Source organism: Astyanax mexicanus, chromosome 14, assembly GCF_023375975.1.
Source record: "Astyanax mexicanus isolate ESR-SI-001 chromosome 14, AstMex3_surface, whole genome shotgun sequence".
NCBI classification, from domain to species: Eukaryota; Metazoa; Chordata; class Actinopteri; order Characiformes; family Acestrorhamphidae; genus Astyanax; species Astyanax mexicanus.
This window is the reverse complement of record NC_064421.1, coordinates 47,442,408-47,467,562: the sequence shown is the minus strand read 5'-3', so window position 1 is coordinate 47,467,562 and position 25,155 is coordinate 47,442,408. Positions and strand designations below refer to the sequence as shown.

General features: G+C 35.5%; 2 protein-coding genes across 2 annotated transcripts; one reads left to right on the top strand and one right to left on the bottom strand.

Annotated features, from left to right (window-relative positions):
• The first annotated feature begins 1,775 nt into the window (after positions 1 to 1,775).
• Positions 1,776 to 19,250, top strand: xgb (x globin). Its single transcript, XM_022672579.2, has 5 exons — positions 1,776 to 2,109; positions 12,960 to 13,067; positions 16,923 to 17,043; positions 17,659 to 17,739; positions 18,722 to 19,250. The coding sequence occupies exons 1-5, from the start codon at positions 1,949 to 1,951 to the stop codon at positions 18,839 to 18,841; spliced, it is 591 nt and encodes a 196-aa protein (XP_022528300.1). The 5' UTR covers positions 1,776 to 1,948; the 3' UTR covers positions 18,842 to 19,250.
• srp14 (signal recognition particle 14) lies at positions 19,068 to 24,482 on the bottom strand. The gene is made up of 5 exons (XM_007230356.4): positions 24,361 to 24,482; positions 20,824 to 20,896; positions 20,609 to 20,721; positions 20,130 to 20,162; positions 19,068 to 20,031 (listed from the first exon to the last, which is right to left on the bottom strand). The coding sequence occupies exons 1-5, from the start codon at positions 24,382 to 24,384 to the stop codon at positions 19,942 to 19,944; spliced, it is 333 nt and encodes a 110-aa protein (XP_007230418.1). The 5' UTR covers positions 24,385 to 24,482; the 3' UTR covers positions 19,068 to 19,941.
• Between the last annotated feature and the right edge of the window lie 673 nt (positions 24,483 to 25,155).

Below are 25,155 nucleotides of genomic sequence, written 5' to 3'. Positions count from 1 at the left end.
TCTAAATAATAATTTGTATAATAGTTTCACATTAAACCACTGCAAATGCCATTATTTAGGTGTATACAACCATTTAAAATGTGGTCTTTATGAAAGTATGTGGAATTCTCTATTAAGTGTTTGTTGACTGTACTGTATTCCCACACAATTTACTTTATGCACATTTTCTTGTCTCTGTTTTGGTTATATTTGATTACAAACGACATCTTTGTCATTTTTTTTTCACAGGATCATCTCTATGCCAATATGCTTTTAATGAAACCAGCCCTGACCAGCATTTAGAAACAATTAAATTGCACTATTGGGTGATTCACAATGTCTACCTATAGAGTGCAACCAGTTTTCTAGTCACTTGTACTACATAACTCTCATCTCTTGGATTTAATCCATTGTAATTTTATACAGAATGTAATCTATTAAACAGAATGCGCTGCATGCACAGTCGTTTCCATTAAATGTAAATGTAGAATTTCACAGTTTCTCACCCCAAAGCCAGCAAGCTTCTTCCAAATATAACAACCAAACCGTCTGCCTGTCCTGCAAGCTAATAGCCCACAACGAATATCAGTGTTTATCCCTGAGGGTGAAGTCAATAGGCCATAGCTGAGAGCTTTTTCCCATGTTGTGTTTTCAAGACCTGACTGTAGGAACAACAACAGAATGACTGACCACTTGGTTTCCTCATTAAGAACAAAAAACAGAAAGAGAGAAAGACATTGACTGTGACCAGAAACATAATGACAGTGGTTTACTGGCAACGGAGGATGACCAGACCACGACAAGTTACCATATATGTAGCATATGAGGCAGATTACAGAGTGATCTGAAAAAATTAAAATAAATATATAAATAAAAATAGACTGTTTGTCATACCCATCATACCCATATAATGATTTCCTACTCTAAATCTGTGTTCATGGGAAAAAAATCAGGAAGCACGCCTCTTATTTTATTAATTAATTTCTTTCTTTTTTTTCAGTTTCGTTTTTATCGTTTTTTTATTATAGTCCTGTCAGCTGATAAAAAAATTATATAATTAATTACCTGCTCTGTGATTAATTAAGCTAATTATTCTAATATGTTGGCCAGTTTTAAACATTAAAAAAAAAGATCAGGGCTGATATATAGATTTATTAATATGAATTCATTATTAATCACAAATGTATTATTTATTTATTATTTTATTATAATTTACCAATTTATTATTAATATATTTTATCTGTATGAACCCCAGTCTCTCACATGATGTGGCAGCTCACTAGCACCACTAGTAGTGGTGTTATCCACTGTGCCACAACAACCACATACACCGTTGCTGTGTTAAAAATAAATGAAATAATAATAATCATAAAATATAAACACTAATATTTTTAATCATTTGTTCCTTATATAATTACAAAAGTAGTACAAAGACAGTTTGGTTTACTAAATAAAAAGCTGAAAATCTAATTTTTCTTTTTTTTTGATGAATAATTGATTAATCGAAAAAAAATTGTCAGATTAATCGATTATTAAAACAGTTGTTAGTTGTGGTATAGACTGCTGCTCTAAAAAAAAAATACAATTTATGTAATTCTCGGGTTAGGTTGTGTGTTCCTTATATAATTACAAAATTATTGTTTTTATTATATAGTTTATTTAATTTTATCCAAATAATAGTTGATTAATCGGAAAAAAATAATCGACAGATTATTCAATTATCATAATTGAATTAGTTAGTTGCAGCTGTAGTTTATGAGAATAAACTCCTCCCACTCCTCGTGCACGCTCCCTGCGTGTGTGTGTGTGGTCGGTTATGGAGAGCTCGTGCTCCAGTCCGCCTCAGTGACGCGAAGCCTCGGCTGATTGCAGAGAGCCGCGAGCGCGTGCGCCGGTCCCGCTGCGCAGGTGTGAGTGATTAGGAGCGCGTGAGTGCAGGTGCCAGGTTAGCCTCGGTACCGGGTTCAGGATGGGCTGCGCTATATCGGGTTTGGGTTTGGCGCCCAGGCAGGTAACAGAGACCCGCGGGGAGGAGGAGACCCTGAGCGAGGAGCAGATCAGCATGATCAAAGAGTCGTGGAAACTGATCCAGGAGGACATCGCTAAAGTTGGAATCATCATGTTCGTCAGGTGAGAATTTCCTGTAGAAACTGCTTCACTGTAATTAACTCTAATATTAAAACCCATTAGAGAGCACTTAAAATGATGAGTTTCTTTTGATTTTACCTAATTAAAAACCTCTGGAATATAATTAAGAGCAGAACTACTTGAATTTTTGCACCAGGAGTAAAGCAGCATAAAGTTGTCCAAAAGCAGTGTGTAAGACTGGTGGAGGAGAACATGATGCCAAGATGCATGAAGAAAACTGTGATTAAAAACCTACAGGGTTTTTCCACCAAATATTAATTTCTGAACTCTTAAAACTTTATGAATATGAACTTGATTGTTTTCTTTGCATTATTTGAGGTCTGAAAGCTCTGCATCTTTTTTGTTATTTCAGTCATTTCTCATTTTCTGTAAATAAATGCTCTAATAACAATATTTTTATTTGGAATTTGGGAGAAATGTTGTCTGTAGTTTATAGAATAAAACAACAATGTTCATTTTACTCAAACATAAACCTATAAATAGCAAAATCAGAGAAACTGGTTCAGAAACTGAAGTGCTCTCATTTTTTTCCAGAGCTGTAAGTAGATTTAGGTATTTTGTGTTTTTTTAAACATCATTTTTAATACACTTGATTTTGTAAATGTACTACTATGTGTATTGATGCACATATTGTGTACACCTTAATGTTACTGGGAGAAAAAAAACTAGACTAAAGTGCACTTTTAGCAGTATTTAATTGCTACTACATATATTTTTTTGTCAACACAATGTATAATTTAAAGCACATTGCTTAAAAATATATTTTATGGAAATACAAAGAAAGCATATATTTCAAGTGTATTTTTTATTTTAAAAGTATATTGAAGAGAAAATGTGCTTTAAGTATTTTAAACCTAGTTTAAACATACTTTTAATGCAAGTATCCTTAATTATACTTCCTTTTCACAGAAGTAAAGGTTGCCTGTAAAGAGTTGTTACTGTGTATGTATATTTCTGTGGTCTGCAGTGCACAGATAGTCCACCAGAGAGCAGAAAACATAAATCTGATTTAAGTTAATATACAATATTTTTTGCACTATATGGTGCACTTAAAACCCTTTAATTTTCCCCAAAATCATCAGTGTGCCTTAAAATCTGGTGCATTTTTCCAGTCAGGTATTAAGGAGCAGTAAAGCCACTCCACTGAAGTACAGAGTAGGGGTGGGTGATATTGCCCTAAAATAATATCACGATATTTTAAGGTATTTTCAGACGATATACTGAATTTAAAGAATGATTTCAAGAATACACTTCTGCACCAAAATTAATATAAAATGTTCTTATTGCATACGGTATGATATGGCACAGCCTTAATTGAGATTTTAAAAAATACAAGAAATTAATCAGTAACATTTTCATAATTTGTAACAGAAGTCAATGATCCAAAATGTCATGGTACTAATAATACTAATAATGCTCTCCTTCAAATATCTCCATATATCCAGGATTAAAGTAAAATAAATGATACTGGACAGATATAATCTGTCTCTAGTAGATATAAAATGAGAAATTAGAACATTGTGATTTTTTTTCTTTTGCTAAAAACAGCAAAAAAGTAGAAACCTGATGTGATAATTAGGGATGGGCGATATGGCACCATATTTCAGGGTATAATATTGTACACGATATTGAACAATTTTGGCGATATTATCGCACACGATACAATATGGCACACCCCTAGTACAGAGTGTGGATTTTATATTCTATGCTAGCTGTTATGCTACATGCTATTTTCTATCTTACTTTTTATAATCAAGTTAATCAAAATATATATATCCATTCCGCTTCATTAGCTAAATTATTTAATCAACTATATTCCTTACGCTTCACAAGCTTAACATTTAATCCGGTTCTTAAGGTCACTCTGAGGTCAAAGGGGTCAGCCAGAGTTGATTTCACAAACCAGCTGAACCCAGTTCCTCTTCAGCGGTTAGAAAACAGAAGTTCGCTCCTTCAGACGATGTTGTCGCCAGATGCCAGATCGGACCCGGCCCAACGAGATAATGACAATGTAAAATGCAGACTCTGTGCATTTCACCTTCCAAAGGCTAGCACTGCTGGAGCAGCATTAGCATTAGTGGCTAACCACAGCACTAGCTCTTTTGACATTCTGAAGTGAATATATTTGACTATAGTTTGCGCAATTACTGTGTTAAAAAAGCTACGTGGAACGAACGGATTGCTAATATCGCCCTGGCTTACCGCAACATTCAGGTAGCGTTGTCAGGTAGCATTAGCCCACCCGGAAGTGCTTTACTCACCCATATAAACAGTTTTCAGGAGAGAAATCTGTGTAGATTAACATCCAATGCTTGTTAGACTTGTTGTCTTAAATGTTTTTTTGGTTTTTTTTTTTAAGAATTACAGTTTTGTTTACTTAACTTAGCTTGCTGAATTTAAAAGGAAAACATGGCGACACCTCTGTTCCTACTATTAGTTACTAACTAGTAACTAGCAGTGATTAGAATAACGGCGTTACTTTTTTCAGCAAAGAGTAATGTTACTAATTACTCTGACTGTTACTATAACGCTGTTACCAGTTACGAGGGCGAGTAATACAAAAGTAACACAATAGTTACTTTTACTGGTAACTAGTTACTTTTATAGTGAGAGTAACTCAGTTAGTAACTCAGTTACTTTTTTGGAGAAGTAACTAGTAACTATAGTACTATAACTAATTACTTTTTCAAAGTAACGTGCCCAACACTGGTTACTAGTGTCGCATAAAATGCACCTTTATAATCCAGTGCTCCTTATTGTGCGAAAAATTCGGTATTATGTTGTTGCATTAATGCATAGGTTGTAAAAACTCAAATAAGAGTAAATAATAAACACCAGGCTTTTAAAGGGTTAAGAGCTAGCTTAATTTAAATTTACATGCAGCATCACTGGATCTGCTGAATCTGAGTGAGAGACTAAACGGTATGTTCCATACGACTCTGAATATCTTTAATATGATAAACCAGCAGAACACATTGTGCTTTTCCTCCTGTTTATCTACATGTTAAGTCCTTGGTTTGGTGTGTGTGTGTGTGTGTGTGTGTGTGTGTGTGGCCTCAGATGCACTGTGCTCCATGCACTGATCCCAGGTCAGCTGACTGGATCGGGTTATGAGACAGAGCTGAGTGTGAAAACCTTTAAAGGTTTTTTTTAAACATTGGGGGAAAAAAAAAAATATATATATATATATATATAAAAGTATTTTAAGTGAACTTGACATAATACGTAACATATAAATAGTAAACAGTTTACTCTTATATATTATTTTTTGCAGTGTGATTTATATTACTAGGTTTAGAAGTAGGTCTGTTTAACTGTTCTTTAATTAGATTTACTATTGGATTACACATGAAAAAAAATAAATAAATAAAAAAAAAAAAAAGCAAAGCATACTTTACATATAAGGCAAGAATATTTTAAGGCAAGAATATTTTATTGTACTTTTCTCAAGTATATCTTGATCAAAAGATTAAGTACAAGTAGTGCTGGGCGATATGGGAAAAAATCATATATCACGATATGGAATTTTTAATATCACGATAAAGATATATATCATGATATACCACATTCAAGTATGTTTTCAGTTATTCTTCGACAAATATGACAATATCAATTTTATTTCAAAGTGACATTAAACCCTTTCACAAATGTGAATTACTACCTTTTAGTGCAGCAATATATATGTGAATATATTAAATGAAAACAGATGAGGTAGATGCTGTAGCTAATTAATTTAAAAGAACAATGCGTCTCCATTGTTAGGCTCTCATGAGTTTAATAACTTTAAGCAGCTTCATGTCGCAAACTGCTTTATTATCACTTATATAAGCAGAGTTTATGCGAAGTGACCACACCAATACATTTTATTGAAGCCTACTTTATGTATTTGCATGAATAATTGATAAAATTACTGTAGAAACGATAGGGACGATATTTATCCTCATATCGCACAGCGCTAAGAATGCTTAAATGAATGCTTAAAATCGATCACTTTGTGTGTGTATATTAGGAAATAAAAACCAAAATTCTGACGTCATTTCTTTAACTTAAAGCTGAGTACCTGCTGAATTCACTCTCCTCCTCCTCCTCATTATTTCCCTTCATATATTCATTTTTATTCTGCCTCCTATACAACCCGTCCTGCCACCCAGAGTGGAGAGTAATTTCAACAAGCTTCCAGCAGAGTGTTAATGTAGTCAGATGCAGGTCTGTGTGTGTCTGTGTGTGTGTGTGTGTGTGTGTGTACCAGACAGCTTTTAGCCCTAACAGTGTAAATGTGTCCCTGGAGGAGCTCCAGACAGCTGGAAAGACTGACCTGAGCACAGTGCTGAGGGCTCCTCACTTCTACCACACTACAACAAACCCACAGCCATCAGCCTCATACATATTCTGTAACCTGGAGTTCTGTATGAGCCCAGCTCACACTGATGGTGTGTGTGTGTGTGTGTGTGCGCAGTGGAGGCATTGTGGAAAAAATAACCCCAATAGAATTCAGATACCCCTGTTCAGTTTGTCTGATCTGTAAATCTTCATGCATTCATTAAAGCATTAAAGCAACAGATTCAGAATTCTATTCTATAAAACAGTGTGTTCTCTACATTAAACTGAACAGACTGGAGACACAAAACCTGCTTTAAATTCATCTAGAGAGCTTTAATTGCCAAAAGCCATCAATTTACAGCATGAATAACCACCTGTTTTTGAAAGCCTTATAGAAACATCTGTCCCAGATGTGTCCTTATTCTGCAGATTCATTCATCCAGTCTATTCAAGTCTAGTCAAGCCTAATCGTCACAGCCACGAGTGTAATAAGAAACAAAATATAGTTTTAGATTTAATTTAATGATAATGATAAAAGGAGATGTTTAAAGCTCTTATTCTGCTAAAATCCTCTTGTTGTTTGTGAAATACAGCAGGTCTCTCTGAGTTGATTATGATGCTGCACATGAAGTAGTTAGTAAAAGAAAATCCTCAGAAATACGAGTTGATCAGAGAGACGTTAGGGTGAGCTCAGGACCTCAGCTCAGGCTACAGCATTAGAAGCTAACAGCTCTGTTTCTGTCTACAGCTCTGTTAACACAGCTAGTTAGCGTTCACTGAGTGCTGTATCCTTATAACTAAGGCTGTATCTCTGAAAACATTTTGTCCTTTGAGTTTTAGAGCTGTAAAATTGACTGGGGGGCGGCAGCTAGGCGTTCTCTGCTGCAGTGCTGTTCAGAGACCACTCTTTCAGTGATCTAAAGCAGTGATAAATAGAAACACCTGAGCACTTTTTCACAAAATATGGCTCACGTGGCATTCATTCATACTAGAGACACAACTAGACTGTTTAAAAGGAATTTAAAAACGATGATATGAAGCTATATGAAATCATATTTGAAATGCTTCAAGTTTGGGAAGCATGTTAAAATATGAGGGTAAGTTGTTTAAAGGAGAACTCAAGTGTAAAATTGACTTTTGGTGTAGTAAAACATGACACTCTCATGAAACTCATGAGAGTACTAACCTTAAATAGCCCTCCTCCGCTCTCCCGCAGCTTTCTGAGGTCCAGTAATTTTGTGCTTTTTGCCCAGAACTCTGTACAATGGCCGCTTTGGGACATTGACTTGCCCCTGCAGATAAATCATTTTTTGCTTGGCTGTAGTGATGTAGTGTTGCTGGTTGGGTAAAACAAGGTCTTTCAGGGGTGAAGCTGACCACTTGGGGTGTGTGCTGAGTGTGTGTGTGTGTGTGTGTGTGTGTGTGTGATGAATGTGTTGTGTGTGTGTGTGTGTGTGTGTGATGAATGTGTTGTGTGTGTGTGTGTGTGTGTGATGAATGTGTTGTGTGTGTGTGTGTGTGTGTGTGTGTGATGAATGTGTTGTGTGTGTGTGTGTGTGTGTGTGTTTGTGTGTGTGTGTGTGTGTGTGTGTGTGTGTGTGTGTTGTGTGATGAGTGTGAAAAGTTGGCAGGGTTCCTCTCTCCTCCCTGCATGATGCTGGGTGTGTATTAGCTGCTGCTCAGAGATGGAGGAGATGGAGGAGATGTGAGGCTGGAGGATTCACACACTCTGTAGACGGGGGGTAAAAACAGCTGCAGCTGTCAGACAGGCAGACCGGGGAGAGAGAGAGAGAGAGAGAGAGAGAGAGAGACAGAGAGAGAGAGAGAGAGAGAGAGAGAGAGAGAGAGAGGGCTATAACAATGGAATCTGGCTTCATCCAACACTGTGAGAAAATGGGTTTGTGTCCCAATGAGTGGCTGGAGGGTCTGTGGAATAATGTGATGGAATAATGAAGCTGGAATAATCACAGGCTGAGAGAGAGAGTTTCTGTCTACTGGTGTCTCTCATCTAGATCTGGATCACCTAGAGCCTGAAAATAAAATTACAGCAGTAAAAATGTTTAAATAAGTTAATGGAGAGAAGTGTGAACACATTCATGCTTGGGAGCTTTTTTGTGAAAAGCTGGTCCTGCTCTGATAAATCAGTAAGGACAGAAATGAAATGCTGTATCTGGGATGTGAATACACCAATGGTATTCCAATAGAAGATATACTGTTTTCCATTTAACAGAAAAATCGTACAGATTGCTGCTTGTCATTGCAATGGACATGAGGCCTGTTGTCCAACAGATCTGACATTTATCAGCCAATCAAACTGCAGCTTAGCCCCGCCTACTGCACTGGACAAAATAAATGTACATTATGAGTGATTTTTACTGCAGGGATGAAATATGAAATGAATATTTTTTTCCTCTGGAAAAATCTGGAGCGCATCATTGCAATAGAAATGCACAGAAATCTCTCATTAAATCTATCCAGTTGATTCTTACCATGGTAATTAGATGACAGCTTGGAAGATGTCAGCCGGCTGCCTGTCTCTCTCTCTCTCCTCCCTCTCTCTCTCTCTCTCTCTCTCTAAGTAAAGACTCTATTCAGGGTTTTATCTGACGCCGCCCTGCTGCAGCTTACACACACCTGTCTGAAACACCAAGGAAGGTCATTAAGGCTCCAGAGGAAAGCAAGCGAGTGGAGAGCAACAGATAGATAGATAATATAAAGAGAGAGAAAGAGAGGATGAGCTGGGGAAGATGGCAAAAGACGAAAGTGCAGAGACAGCCATATTCATTTATTTGCTTTTGTCCATACGTTTGGATAACCTACTTATTTTAAGTACACTTGAGTAAAATGAACATTGTTGTTTTATTCTATAAACTACAGACAACATTTCTCCCAAATTCCAAATAAAAATATTCTCATTTAGAGCATTTATTTACAGAAAATGAGAAATGACTGAAATAACAAACAAAAAGATGCAGAGCTTTCAGACCTCAAATAATACAAAGAAAACAAGTTCATATTCATAAAGTTTTAAGAGTTCAGAAATAATCAATATTTGGTGGAATAACCCTGGTTGGTTTTTAATCACAGTTTTTTTCATGCATCTTGGCAGCATGTTCTCTTTCTCCACCAGTCTTACACACTGCTTTTGGATAACTTTATGCTGTTTACACTGTATATAATGTGTATAATAATATACACTCCTGTGTATAATATCATAGTTCACCATATTCAAAAATGTTGCCAATATTATTGGGTAGGATGATACGATATGGCACACCTATGGCAATATTGGGCTCTGATTGATATTATATTTTTACTTTTCTGGCACAAACTAAATTAATCAAACAGCTTTAATAGTAAGAAATTGTGCAGATTAATTGGTTCATTTTTATTTAAGTGTTTAATCAACAGGGGCTTAAAAAATTGTATATAAATCCAGCATCCAAAAATCCAAAATATACATTTTACTCTTCTCCATTAAGGATTGTGCACACTGCTTTATAATGTATTCTTTCCTTCATGCAGTTATCTGCACTGTGATTGGTTAATCATGTTATCTACCTGCACAAATCTATTTACCTGGCCCCTGTCTGTTACATTACACGCTAATGCCCATTTCAGTAACTCTCAATTTGTGAAAAGATCTTTCTGGCAACATCTGTTTTGAATTAGCTGCAGCGCTAGCTTCGCTAACAACACAGCCCGACCCAGAGAGATTTCTGTTTCATGGGTGGGTTTTATAAAAGTATGAATTTCTTTTATAATCCTGCTACACTTGTTTTTTATTAATATTTATTTTTAGCATTGCATCAGGTTTATTCAGAACCTGAGTGAACCTTGAAAATGCCACATATATCTCTGTGTTTAGCATAGGCAATGTTTTTTTTTATATGAGATGCTTCAGAAATATAATGGGGTTATATTTAGTTCAGCATATTGTTGTGTGTGATTTATTACCCCAAGAGCTGTCCATGCTTATATGCTCATATTCCTGCAGCCTATTCTTTTTTTTTTGTTTATATTTTATTTAGATGCTAAATCTGTTCTCAGTACATCTGTTGTAATAAAGCTGTAACAGAAAAAGGTCACGACAGGACAAACAGCAGGTGGCATTATTTTGGTCACCTCTGCTGAATTATCAAACCACAGTTTTCACATTTTACACCACAGAAATTGCGTATATCTGTGTGACGAATTAAATTAACAGGAGTCATTACAGTGATCCTGAGATCCTGTGTTAAGTGTGCACTAAGCCCAGTTTGCTATGATATTCTATATTAGTATGTAAATGTGTACTTTTACTGTCTGGCCAAAAAAAGTCTCTACCTGGATGTAAGTGAGTAAATGATGTGGGTTGATGGTTGATGCTGCTGCAGTTGGTCTGCAGGTTTGGGTTCAGTAACAGTATGTGCTGAAAGAATGAGGTCAGCTGACTCTACCTGAATATACTGAATATAGACCGGGTTATTCCATCAATGGATTCATTTTCTTCATATTCCAAGATAAGACAATTCCAGGATTCATGGGGCTGGAATTGTGAAAGAGTGCATGGAGGTTCAGGGAGCATGAGATCATCATTTATCATTTTAACACATGGATTGAGAGAGAGTTCACCACAGAGTCCAGACCTTAACCTCATTGAGAATCTTTGGGATGTGCTGGATGGAGAAGAGCTGCTTTGTGCAGTGGTTGGTCAGACTCTACCATCATCAATACTGCTGCAAGATCTTGATTAAAATTTAATAAATTAATGCAACACTGGATTGAATAAATAAATCTTGTGACATTGCAGAAGCTTATTGAATTTTTGTTTGGTCAGGCAGTGTATTTCAGATGAAGATCACGCCTTAATAAAAACAAATCTCATTTCCTCATTGTAATTTAGTTTAGTCAGCACATCATCAAAGCACCTTAAAAAACACTCTTGATATGTTCGATTTATTAATGCAAAGTATCAAAAACAGGCACTGATTTTTTTCTTTTATTGAATTTTTTTATTTGATACCAAGCCCATGTGGCGTAAAGCACACAGACGTGTTCTCTGGAGTGATAAATCACACTTTTCTGTCAGGAAATCATGGTCTGGGTTTGGTGATTGCCAGTAGAACGGTACTTGTCTTTACTGCACTGGTGTCAGGTTTAAAGTTTGGTGGAGGGGGGATTATGGTGTGCGATTTGCTTGTTTTTCACGATTTGTGCTCAACTCTTTAGGTGCAGAGAAAGGAGACAATTTTATGCACCTAACTGACCTTAACCCAACTCAACATGTTTGCGGTAAACCTTCCCAAAAGATTTAAACCTGTTATAGCCACAAGGATTTGCAACAGTATGGAGTATTACAGCTTCAGAACAATGTATTCCCACTAACAATCCCAAATCCCCCACTGTTATGAACCTCTTTAGGACTGTTGTTAGCTGTATGTATTCATCATTTCACAGCTGGAACTGGAACAGTCTCATTATGGCTCCCTGACCACTGTTATAATGAATGTGGGAATACAGTGTGTTTTGTGTGTTAAACTCACTGAAGGATTTAATGTTTCTGGAGCCCCGCTGCACCAAACCAACTTTTAATTACCTTTTCATACTGAGCTCAACGTCTCAGGAGTCAAGTGAAGAGCTCAATAAGGCTCGGGACCTTGAAGCCAACGTCTCAACGTCTCATTTAAAGTCATTATTATTGAGGGACCTGCTCGTATAAAGCTGCCACTAATTACGGCTGGTGTTGACGCCGCAGGGTTCAGATGTAAATGAGGCATTGGTCAGAGTTGGGTCTGCAAATCCAAATAAAAGTGATGATGATGAATGAGTGAATGAATGAATAATACATAAATCATCAGAGCATAATAATCTACTACAATCATTCATCTGAGCAGGTCCAGTATGATACAGTGCTGTATAAAGTTCTGTTCCTGAAAAGCTACCCTCATCCTTTCTTACTTTGGATTAATTACTAATTACGTCTTTAGAAGTACCTGATTGGCTGAATTTATAGGTTTATGTTTGAGTTAAATTAACTTTGCTGTTTTATTCTATAAACTACAGACAACATTTCATTTCATTTGTCATTTGGAGCATTTATTTGCAAAGAATGAGAGAAATGGCTCATATTCATATAGGTTCAAGAGTTCATGTTCTCCTCCACCAGTCTTACACACTGCTTTTGGATAACTTTATGCTGCTTTACTCCTGGTGCAAAAATTCAAGCAGTTCAGTTTGGTGGTTTGATGGTTTGTGATCATCCATCTTCCTCTTGATTATATTCCAGAGGTTTTCAATTTGGTAAAATCAATCAAATCATTTTTGATTTGTCACTTATATGTAATGTTATTAGTGGTGTCAAAATAAAAGAAAAAAAGATTAATCATAAGTTTAAATGCTTTTACTTCTTTTATATTTGGGAGTTTAAGGGTCACAGAGGTTCAGTGCAGCTAAATGCTTTTTTTTATACATTTTATTCAGAATTTTCTTCCTGAAATCAGTAAAGAAAATTTGTGTTTTGTTTTTTTCAGGTTGTTCGAGACTCATCCGGAGTGCAAAGACGTCTTTTTCCTGTTCCGGGACGTGCAGGACCTGGAGAGGTTACGGACCAGCAGGGAGCTGCGTGCCCATGGCCTGCGGTCAGTGCTGCCCTCCTCTGATTCACTGTGTTTCACTGGAACATCAGTGTTTCCTAGAGATGCACAATAATATTGCATATATATATAAGTATATAAGTAGAGCAAATATTTCAAACCAATATTTGCGGACGTATTTATTGTATAGAAACGCTCGCCATGCTGATTAAAATCCATTCACTTAAGCAATGGAAGCTGATCTAGAGTGATGGAAGTTGGGGCGACTCAAAAAGAAGGTCAAAGGTTATTTACTGATGTCAATTCCGTTACCACAGCAACCCATTCAGTTGTGTTTGTGATGTCCAGACATGCAAATCCAATCTTATCACTTGCAAATAACAAATAATGTCCGGTGCATTGTATTTATCCAAAAGCAGTGTGTAGAGATGTAGGAGGTGGAGGAGAACATGATGCCGAGATGCATAAAAACTGTGATTAAAAACCAACCAGGGTTATTCCACCAAATATTGATTATTTCTGAACTCTTAAAACTTTATGAATATGAACTTGTTTTCTTTGCATTATTTGAGGTCTGAAAGCTCTGCATCTTTTTTGTTATTTCAGTCATTTCTCATTTTCTGTAAATAAATGCTCTAAATGAGAATATTTTTATTTGTAATTTGGGAGAAATGTTGTCTGTAGTTTATAGAATAAAACAACAATGTTCATTTTACTCAAACATAAACCTATAAATAGCAAAATCAGAAAAACTGATTGATTCATTCTAAAGTGGTCTTTTTAAGTGATTTTAAGTGTTTTTCAGAGATTGCTTGTGATCATCCATCTTCCTCTTGATTATATTCCAGAGGTTTTCAATTTGCTAAAATTAAAGAAACTCATAATTTTTACGTGGTTTCTTTTTTTTCCGAGCTGTATGTAAATGTATGAAACAGAAACACTAGCACTGTCTGATCTCAGTATGCTAGAACCATAATACAAACCCCATGATTGTAATGGAGATTACTGTCACTGTAATGACTTCTAATGCCCTGCGTACACACACACACACACACACACCAGTGTGTTCAGATACTTTGCAAAATCCTACAGGGAAACGCAAATGGATCAGTTTTAGGGTATTTTAGGTAGCAACAGCCCGTCATTAGGCTTTTATTACAGTGCTTACAGTCTTCCACCGTCAGTTTAAATGATCTGTAATGGCCAATAAGCAGCAAGCTCTCATTTCCCTGTAGGTATTTTCACATGTGGAGCCCAGCACCAGTTTTATAGAACTGGTTTTCTTCCAGAATGGAGATATTAGCTGTTTTATAACAAGTTCTTTACATTTTTTGAGTAGGGCTGCATGATCTATCATTTAAGCATCGTCATTGTGATGTGTGCATGCGCAATAGTCACAGCTCAGGACGTGCGATATCACTTAAGGCAATTAAATCAAACACGTCATGTTGCAGTGTTTTAATTCTTGACACAAGATACAAGTAGATACACAGCGCTGTCGCTGTGTCTGTGTGAGTGATAGGCTGCTGCTGCCTGAGAAGCACAGCTATTTCCAGTTACAGCTGAATTCTTGCTTTTAATACCAGAAAAACACTTATTTACCTTTTAAAAAGCCATTTAAATGCTGATTAAAGGGCTGATTGCTGTTGTTTGTTGTTTTCCTCGGGTTTTGAGAGCTTGGCACTGACTCAGCTCTTGATTGGTCCGCATGAGAGACAGCGTGCAGGTGGGGGCGGGGCTGGTGAGGTCATGGGCCCTGCATTGTTTAATATTACGATAATATATAATCGAAAAAACAAACATTTGCTATGTAAATGTTTTCCAGTATCGTGCAGCTCTATCTTTTGAGTGCGCTGTTTCTGTGATAATGTACTGGAACCCACCGGCTCCTAACTGAGAGTTAGACACTCATGCAAATGAGAGCTTGTGTAATGAGCTAACTTCCGTCTCTGAGTTTACGGATCTCTGTGTTTTTCTCTGCTGTCGTGTCCGGTTTTATTGTGATCTCTCTCTGTGATAAAAGACCTGAAACTGCCCGACTCACAGCATCATCACTCTGCATCCAACTCACTACAAAGGCCAAGTGGTCCTTCAGCAGCTCAGAGACACGAGCGCTTGTGCAAACACGGCTGAGAGTGAGCTGCACAAACCAACTCTGTTTACTGTGTGACGGAAATGAGGAGAGATCAGGGTCATTAACATTCTGAACTCAACTGCACAGGAAATATAATATAATGCAGAAAAAACGATTCCTCTTGTTATATTTTGATGTACACCAAAGAATCCATTGGCAAAAACTAGACAAAATATATGCAAATTAAGACAAATATATGTATAATAAGCAAAAAAATCTGCCAATGTGGTAAGCTAAATTTTCTTAGTAAGATTTCTTACAAAAAGCAATGGCAAAGTCTCCAAATGAGTGAAGTAACACCTAAATCAAGCAAAAAAATCACTGTTTTTGGACACAAGAGTCAGAATAACTTGATTGCTGATTGATTGTGCTTATTTTGAGTTCAAATGACTTAAAATAGGCAAAATAATCTAACACTTACACAATGCTTGGTAAGAAAGAAAAAGTCTTATCAGAGAAGAATTGCCTTAAATTTAGAAAATTTCACTTGCTAAGATTTAGTTTTTTGCAGTGTATGATTCTTCAGTCTGTTGTTTTTTTTTTTAGATTCTGAATTAGATTTAAGATTTAAAGCTTTTATCCCTTATTTTTTTTATTCATTAAAAAAAGAAAATGTCTAGTTGTGGTTTCTAGTATAAATGAAAAGTTATATACTTTACCCAGTAATTCAGAGTTAAGGAACAAATGGTTAGAATTAGTCTATGGAGGAAAAACACCACCAGCCAAGTACAATTGATAAAAGTAGGTGTATGTTTAAAACAGTTTAGTTTTGTTTACACTAGTTAAAAGTAAAAATCCACCACAGGGTTTTGTTCCAACTGCCTGGGCAGCTTTGCCAAAAAAAAAAAAAACTCAACCCAGGGTGGATTTTAACTTTCTGGACCTGGACTACCCACCTCTGTGTGTAAGTATCTACAGGTTTAAATAGGATCTCCGGTGGATTTGGCGTTTTACTCTGAGAGACTCTAAGACTAGATCAGTGGCTGAACTGCACTTAGCAGGGCATTATTACACATGTTGTAAAGTAATGTATGACATTGCAAACATTCAGTGTTATTAGTGTAAAAATGTGCTTATTTTAAAACGTTTCTAACTGTTGTCTGTCTCACTGCTTTCTTGGTGTCGCAGTGCCGTTAGCCAATCAGAGGCGATATGTTTGGATGTATGAATATTTAAGAGCAACCCAACCAAAATCCTATCGTTCACTGAATCACTTTTTTCACTAAAATCAGCTCACATGGCATTTATTCATACTTAAAAACACAACTAGACATTTTAAAATTAATGAAAAACGAAGAAATTGGTATTAAGTTAGTATTTTGTGATGTCAGGCTTCCAGGCCTCTGCAGTTAAGCATTGTTTGTGACCAAAGCTCCCTCCATCTGTACTCCAGTAATGAGCCAAATGAGTGAAAAGGAAGTGGATGATGCCTTTATATGAACACTTCCTGATGAACACAACTTCCAATCCACCCACACCAGCAATTAACATTTATAAAATTCAATTAGAGTCATAAAATGACTGTCATTAGTCTAATTACAGCTAATTAGTGCACTTCATAGCTAAACTAATGCTTTTCAGCCAATTGGAAGTGTAGCATTATATAAGTAGCTTAAATAGACATTTAGATAAAGACAATATTTCTGTTTATTGGAATGTATAAATTTAACATTTATCATAAAATCCCCATAAGGATAAGGTGAGGTTATAAGGTTATCTGTATAGGGTTTGATATTTAGTGTGTTGTTTTTATGTTCTGTTTGTAGAGTGATGTCCTTCATCGAGAAAAGTGTGGCCAGGCTGGACCAGTTAGAGCGTCTCGACATGCTGGCTGTGGAACTTGGCAAAAGCCATTACCGCTACAACGCCCCTCCAAAGTATTACGGGGTAAGAAAGAAGAATTTCTACTTAAAATACTCCTGTTCGGTAGTCATTACATGCTATGGTCAGACACTAGAATGCTGGGGCTATGGGTAATTTATTTATTTACCAACCAAACTTGCTCACACTTAATAATGATGTTGGTATGGGCAAACCAATAACCTGACCAACCAATCGATCAACATTTCATACAACACCGTTCCTCTCCCTTTAAATTGAATTATATTTTTTGCTAGTAGATTTTAGTAGATATGTGTAACTGGCTAAAAATGCAATTAGGAATAACAGAAGAGGTGAAAATAGCATGTTACTTAATGGAAAATGGAATAACTAGCCTAAATTACATTTAGGATATGTAGTGTTTGTAATAAATATAAACTGCATCAGGTTAAATGGCTTTCTAAAAACATCAGTAATTTAGGCAGGGAGTTGGAAGCTGCAGTACCACCTCCAGCCAGGAGAGGTCACACTTGCACCTTATATTGAAAAGGTTTACCTTTCAATAATAAAAATAAAAATAATAATAATAATAATAATACATTTAATAGTGCACGTTTCTGAAGGTATTTGTTAAAATAATTAAAAATGTGTTAAATTATAAATTCTGTTGTTTATTCACAGTATGTAGGAGCAGAGTTCATCTGCGCAGTTCGGCCAATTCTGAAAGACAAATGGACGCCTGAACTGGAAAAGGCCTGGAAGGTAAGAACACTCAGCCAGAGTCTATTAAACCTGAAAGCACTAAATCAATGTATTTCATTAGGCTCATTCTGAGACACATACAATACAGTTCTCATTTCATCCAGTGTTTTACCTGTTGTAATACCTTTCCTGCAAAATCACCTTAAAATGTACAATTAGTTTGTGTAATTAATTTTGAGTAAATTCCCTTTAAACTGTTAGTTAAAAGCTGTGAGAACAATTTGTCATGCATATTCTATTCTTTTTAGATGCACTAGAATATCATTAAAAATTTACTTTATTTCATATATATATATATATGTATTAAACACAGAGTGATCTATTTTAAGTGTTTATTTCTTTTATTATTGATGACTGACCTAGAGATTACAGCCACTGAAAACCCAAAAATCAGTTTCTCACAAAATTAGAATATTATAAAAGACCAATTGGTACTTTTGGCAGTGTGGGCAGTGTGCCAGGTCCTGCTGGAAAATGAAATCTGCATCTCCATAAAAGTTGTCAGCAGATGGTTTTCATTGGTTGTAAGCCATAATCATCATCAAACAAAATAAATAAATACTTAAAATAGATCACTCTGTATGTAATACATCTATATGAGTTTCACATTTTGAAATGAGTAACTGAAATACAGTAAATTTCTAATGATATTCTAATTTTTTGAGATGCACTAGTATGGCCCTGTAAATAAATTCTGTTTTCAGACATTTTCTGCATGTCAAAAACAGAGATGTACTGATTATATTTATGTTTAAAAAGATTTTAAATTAAGATACTTTAAACAGTGTATGCTTGTGTCAGCTAAGCTTGGAGGACCAATATCAACAGTGGAGTTTATAAAATCTAGCACGATTAGTGTTCATTTATGGCACCTCTGTATTAAATATCTGCTTTATTGTCTAATTACTGTAAACTAAAGCTTTATAATTCAGTATATCATTACTGACTGTGCTCGTCTTTACTTTGTACACTGAAACACCAGACGCTGTTCCAGTACATCACCCGGCTGATGCGTCAGGGCTACCTGGAGGAGGAGGGGGCCAAGAGGAGCGTACAGGTGTCCACCAAAGAGAGACCAGACAAGAGGAACACAGCGCTGTAGCCTCGGCTTATTCTACAGTCTTCTGTGCAAGTTATGCAGAATGGTGTTCTTTGTAGACAGTGTTATGTACATAGTATTTATTTAATTATTAATGTTTCTTGTAATTTCAAATCATCAGTCTGTTCAGTGACTTTTTTTGTAAACATCAAAAAAAAAAAAAAAAAAAAAAACCTTATCTATAACCTTTTTACACTATATAGAAAGAAAAATAATTCCTAAACCTCAGTAAACTCTACCAGACTGGGCATAATTTTAATTTGGGACTTAACATAAATTAATCTCTCATTCAGATTGCATTATTCTACTTAATTGCACTGTTAAGGACAGATGAATGATGTCAAATGCTATAACTATTGCCTACATTTGTGTCGGGGAGGGTCTGGGTTTAAATAAACTAAAAAAAATAAAAGTGTTAACATTAAAAGGCACGGCTATTAAATGAACAGAAAAAAGATCTAATTCTGTATTAAATCTATAATAAAGAAAAAATGAGTGTCTTTCAAATATACAAAGTACATCTACTTACTCCTGAGTTTCAAAAACAAAACTGCGGAAAACTGATGGAGATCTATCTGTACATCAGAGACACAATACTGAACATAATGAAGGGAGATCAAGACAGCTTCCACTGAACATATGAAATTAAAAGTTTTCAAATTAAACAAAAAGGGTCTTATCATCTAATAAAGCTCTATAAATCACTGACAGCCGTATGGCACCAACTTACATCCTGCTGTTAACCAAACAAAGTCTTGACCAACTAAACAGTTTTAAATGGGGTAAAGATGCTCCGTACACAACCTTCTTATTTAGAGTCCGTTCACACAATGAAGGTGGAAGATGGGAAGATTTTCCAGAGTAATAGACCGCCGTCCCTCTCTGCACTGCATCGAAACGCTTAATCGTCACTGGTTTGATGAAAAAGCATGTTCATGAGGATACGCCACCATTGTTGGGACAAAAAAACAAGGTGGTCCAGGTTGGCAAGCTGTGAGGATGAAGGTTTGGGTCTGGTGGAGGGTGGCACAGGTAAGATGGTCCTGGGATATAAGCTGAACTACAGCTCCCCTCTTTCTTTCTATCTTTCTTTACTCTGTCCATCACTGTGTGGCTTTAGTCTTCTTGCTTTTACTCTTTTTGTCTTTCTTCTTCAGCCCATCCATGTGTGCTCTCAACAAGTTGGAATAAGCCTGACAAGAAACAGAACAGAACATTCATGATCAGACTCCTTATATTTAAATAATTAATATATTTAATCTAAATCCTAAAATGATCATTACACACTTACCATCTGGAATTTTATTACTTCTTTGGTGCTGACCTGCAGCGAGAAAAACACAAATCACAAACATACTTTAAAATGACATAGCAATTTCTCTGTAAAATAATATTTTTCTATTGGTAATTACAGCACTTTTTTGTTTTTGTTTAAGTCAAACGAGAATTGGATGTTAATCTACACAGATTTCTCTCCTAAAACAGTTTATTTGGGTGAGTTAAGCACGTCCATGTACTTACAGTAAGCTCAGATTTCCAGATTTACAATAAGGCTAGGTGCAGCAGCATTAGCAGCTAGTTTTAACATGGTTAACAAGCAGACCACACTCTGATATACTCTCCTCTGAATGTAGAAGAGCTAGCACTTAGCACAGATAATGCTAATGCTGCTCCAGTAGTGCTAGTTTAAGGTGCTGCTTACTAAACAATAATTTTAAATACTTTATTTACCTATTTTGCACTAAGCTTTAGATCAAACAGAGCACTCACCACTGTGCTAATTTTTTTCTTGCCTTCCGAAGCTCTAATGAGACATTTGTTATCAACTGGTTCAAACGTCTCTGGATGACCTTTCCTCGGCACAGGCTTTGTCCTTCCGTCATCTAATAAAATAGAGAACAAAACAAAGCATATTGTGACTATTTGAACTTCGCAATTATATGCAAAAACATCACTGATGACTATGGTGGTGAGTGAACACGTACATTTCTTTAAGGTGATGACCACACTCCCACTGGTCCTGCATTTCTGGAACAGGCGAGTGAGCTCCGTCAGAAACTGCAGAAGAGCAAAAAGACAAGTATTAACAATTCACATACAGTTAGATAAAATTCACACACATTTTTAGAACATGGATCAGGCCTGTTTGTGGGTTCGGAAATCTTTGCAATTTAAACTATTTAACCTTGAAGACCCGCATGGTCTGCATTTTTTATTTCTCTTTGCTTCTGGGCTAATTGGCAAATAATTAACTTATTACATGGTGTAGTATACATTTATTTTGTGCCTGAACACAGCAGCATTTTTCTACAATACTAGAATAACAACTGTGCCCCTTTGAGCATCAAGACTCATTTAAAGTGCTGCTTCAATGGCCTTTTTGATTCTTAGATGCATTTAAATACGGACATGCACGATTCTGACTTGATTCACAAACGGAAACAAATGGATGTTAGCTAGAACTGAAAAAACATATTGAGCACAGACACAAGGGCTGTGTCCAGAAACACTTGCTGCTACTCCTCCTCTCCTACCCTGAAGAAATCAAGGAGAAGAGAGGAGAAGAAGGAGCAGTAATTGGGGAAATAAGACAGCTGATCCCTTTTAACAGGATGTTAAATACTGATAAACTGAGCCAATCACAATGCTCGTTTTCAGCTTCCATAACACTTCCCAGCCAATCACAGCTGCTGCAAACAGCTTGCAAATATATGGTCATCCTGTTATTTTTGTTCTTTATAAAGCACTACAAATAAACATGCTCATTTTTTTTTTGTTCCAACAAGATCCAGAAATATGGTAGCCTCTCATAGTGACGGTTTGAGAATGAGATTACTCATGTTGGCTGTTAAAAAATAAATATGTGTGTTGTGATAATTTGTATTTTTTGTAAGAATATAGAAAAAGGTACCCAAAACAAAGTATTGTTTGGGTATTGAAAATTTTAACTGATACCCACTCCCATATATATCTAGGTAAAGCACTTTATTTTATATAAAAAGCCATTTACTTTTGAATTACTAAATTAAAATATTACTACACATTGTTTATTCAAATTTACTTTAATTAAAATATCAAATACGCCACTCTGGAAACCCATTCCTGTGTGTATATAAACAACTACGAAGCCTATTAAAATGTGCAATTTTATTATATGATTATACATAGCATAATACTTTATTCATATGCAGATCTAAAACAGATCAGCCACAACATTAAAACCAGCTCCATGTATACATTACACTGGTCAGCCACAACATTATAATCACCTGCTTGTTTCCTTGTAGCTGAAGCTTGCCTAACCTTTACCCCAACAACATTAATCCTGAATTTTTGTATTAATCATTTGGTTAACTAGGATTACTATGCTTTTTTTAAGTAAATTTAAATATTGTCAAAGAGTAGTCATGCACCGAGGAAAAAAAAAACATTATTGAGCAAAAAGATGCATTAAGCAGGGCAGGGAAGTTAATCTAATTCCTTTGTTTAATCGATTTACTGTTTTAATGTGATTTAATGTGATTTTCAAAATGGGGTAAATGAGATTTTACATCTTTACATAGAAGCTGCCAGAGTGAATCTCTGTCTGTGGCAGTGATTTTCATATTTTACACCTCTCCTTAACTAAAGTACAAGGAGGTTATATTTGCACAGTTTTAATATAAAGACCATATAATATAAATGTAATTTATTCAAAGCCACAGACTATTTAATATAAAATCTATGACTTTATTTCATCTCTAATCATTAGAAAACAAAAACGTTTTATAAATATAGTTAACAGATTTTTACATTCTCAGAATTTCATGGAATAATTTAACTGCAAGAATCAAATCATCTGCCAGTGCAACAACACTTTCAAAAACAATTTTCAGTGGATTAAAGCAAAGCAAGAAATGCTATTATTTCTCATAAAAAACATTTCTGAATGTATTTGGATTTATGGATATATTTCTTAATTCTGGTCAATACGTTATAATTCGATAATTTGACGAATAGAATTAGTGTTTTAACGCAACCCATAGGGAGATTAATTAACAGCTAACTAACAAGGTAAAATATCAGTTTTATAATCTTTCCCCAGAACGACTCCTTCGAGGAGCTAGCCACTGGTGCTGAATGGGAAGATTAGCTTATCTTAGGTAAATAGTGGTGTTAAATTCATGTATGGCCAACATCACTTGTGGTTAAATGTATAGCCCTTTTCTCAATCTAAGGTAAAAACCCTAAAACGGTGCCAAATCTGATTAAAATATACCTTACTTAGTATTAAATCTAAGTAATCATACAGCTCTGGGAAAAATAGAGAGACCACTTCAGCTTCTATATCACTTAAGTTACTTTGATTTAGCTATTTATAGGTTTATGTTTGAGTAAAATGAACTTTGTTGGTTTATTCTATAAACTACAGACAACATTTCTCCCAAATTTCAAATAAAATATTGTAAAAGTTCAGCAATCAATATTTGGTGGAATAACTCTGTTTTTAATCAGTTTTCATGCATCTTGGCAGCATGTTCTCCTCCACCAGTCTTACACACTGCTTTTGGATAACTTTATGCCACTTCTGATTATATTCCAGGGTTTTTTTTTTATTGGATAATTTTTAAAAGGAAAATCATCATCATCATCATCATCATCATTAAGTGGTCTCTTAAATTGTCCAGAGCTGTATGTAACAGATGGTGCTCCTAGAGCAGGCTGTAGTCACGTAGGTAAATAATAAAACTATATATTTTAATACAAAATACATTCCAGGTCTTTCACAGCAAGAAGAAACACATAATTAGCTTTAATAGTAACTAACTAACGTTCCATATACTACACAAAATAAAAAACAATAAAAAACGTAACTAGGTTAGCTAACGCTGAGTTAACGTTAGTTAAGGCTCAAAAGGAGACGTACTGGGGAAATACAATGAATCAGATATTTAACGTTTAATCTAACTTAGTTAGCTAACTAGATAACGTTAACTAAACTATATTAAATTACTCCAGTCTCCCCTTGGTAACGTTATTAAAAACATAGTAAAATGAACTATTTAAAAACTAAATAAATAAAGCGTGAGTACTTTTAGCTTTAATATAACATAGGGTAGCTAGGTAGCTAGCTAACGCATCCATTGGAAACGCTAAGCTAAGCTAACAAGTAAGTAACAAGTTAGCTTTGTAACCAAACCTTTTCCTCAATTTAAGGTAAAAACTTTAAAACGGTGCCAAACTTTATTAAAATATACCCTATGCAAGAGTTTTATACCCTATAATATCGCTCTACTGTAACGTTAGCAAAGCTATCTAAGCTAAGGTAACATAAGCTAAGCTAACATGCTAACATTCGCTCGCACTGCAGACGCTAATGTGAAGCTAGTTTGCTAATGTTAGCCGGTTAGCTTAGCTTAGAGAACAGCCCGCAGTGATTTGAGGTAAAATGCCGCCTATTTATCAGGATTCCCGCTTTCTTAAATATAAAACACGGCTGTAAATCAGCTCTACGGGATTTTTATTTCTGAGTCCAGTCTTACCGCGTCGTTTTCCAGCAGCACCATAGCTCTGGTTCTAAGTCCAGCCGCGCTGAAGTGGAGCTCCAGTAAAGCACACGTCGGCTTCGGTGTTAGCCCAGAGCTCACTCACACAGAGACCGCCCACTGCCTCCAGCTCACCTGCGGTATATCAGCTAATTACTCTCAACCGATAGAGGGAGCACACGAGAGAGCCCTCAGTGAATAGAGCTAAACAGATAAAAACTTGAATAAAAATACTAACTAACTAATTATGCGGGATCTTTCTCTAATATAAGAACGTAGAACAAAGTATTTAACCTCTTAACAGGCCAGGATTTTTTAAATTGTCTGCCTGACATTACACCACTAAATCTTAAGGGATTTCTATTCAAGCATCACATAAAAAGCTTGCATGTTCGATAAGAAACATTACTGAAAAGCACAACTGTAATTGTAATAGAAAATATAAAAACAAAAATAAGTAAATCTGCTAATGTCAAAATATAATGAATACAATCATAAAATTGCCTCTTTCCTGAAAACTTTTCATCATAATTTTAGTTTCATAACGTTTGTCTAGTTTTCATGTCTTTATTTTCAAACATGCAGAATTTGTGTTTGATTCCTGTTAACTAATCTGGAATTTTTAAGTGGAGTAGAGAGTGAACTTGAATTTAGAAAGGATTGTTAAGGTCAATCTTACTTAGGTTAAAAAAATATATGATTTTGGTATTAAAAGAGTTAATATTGTTCTGTGTTTAAAAAATATAAACATTTTCAGTATAAAATGATCAAACATTTATAAACTTTGATTAA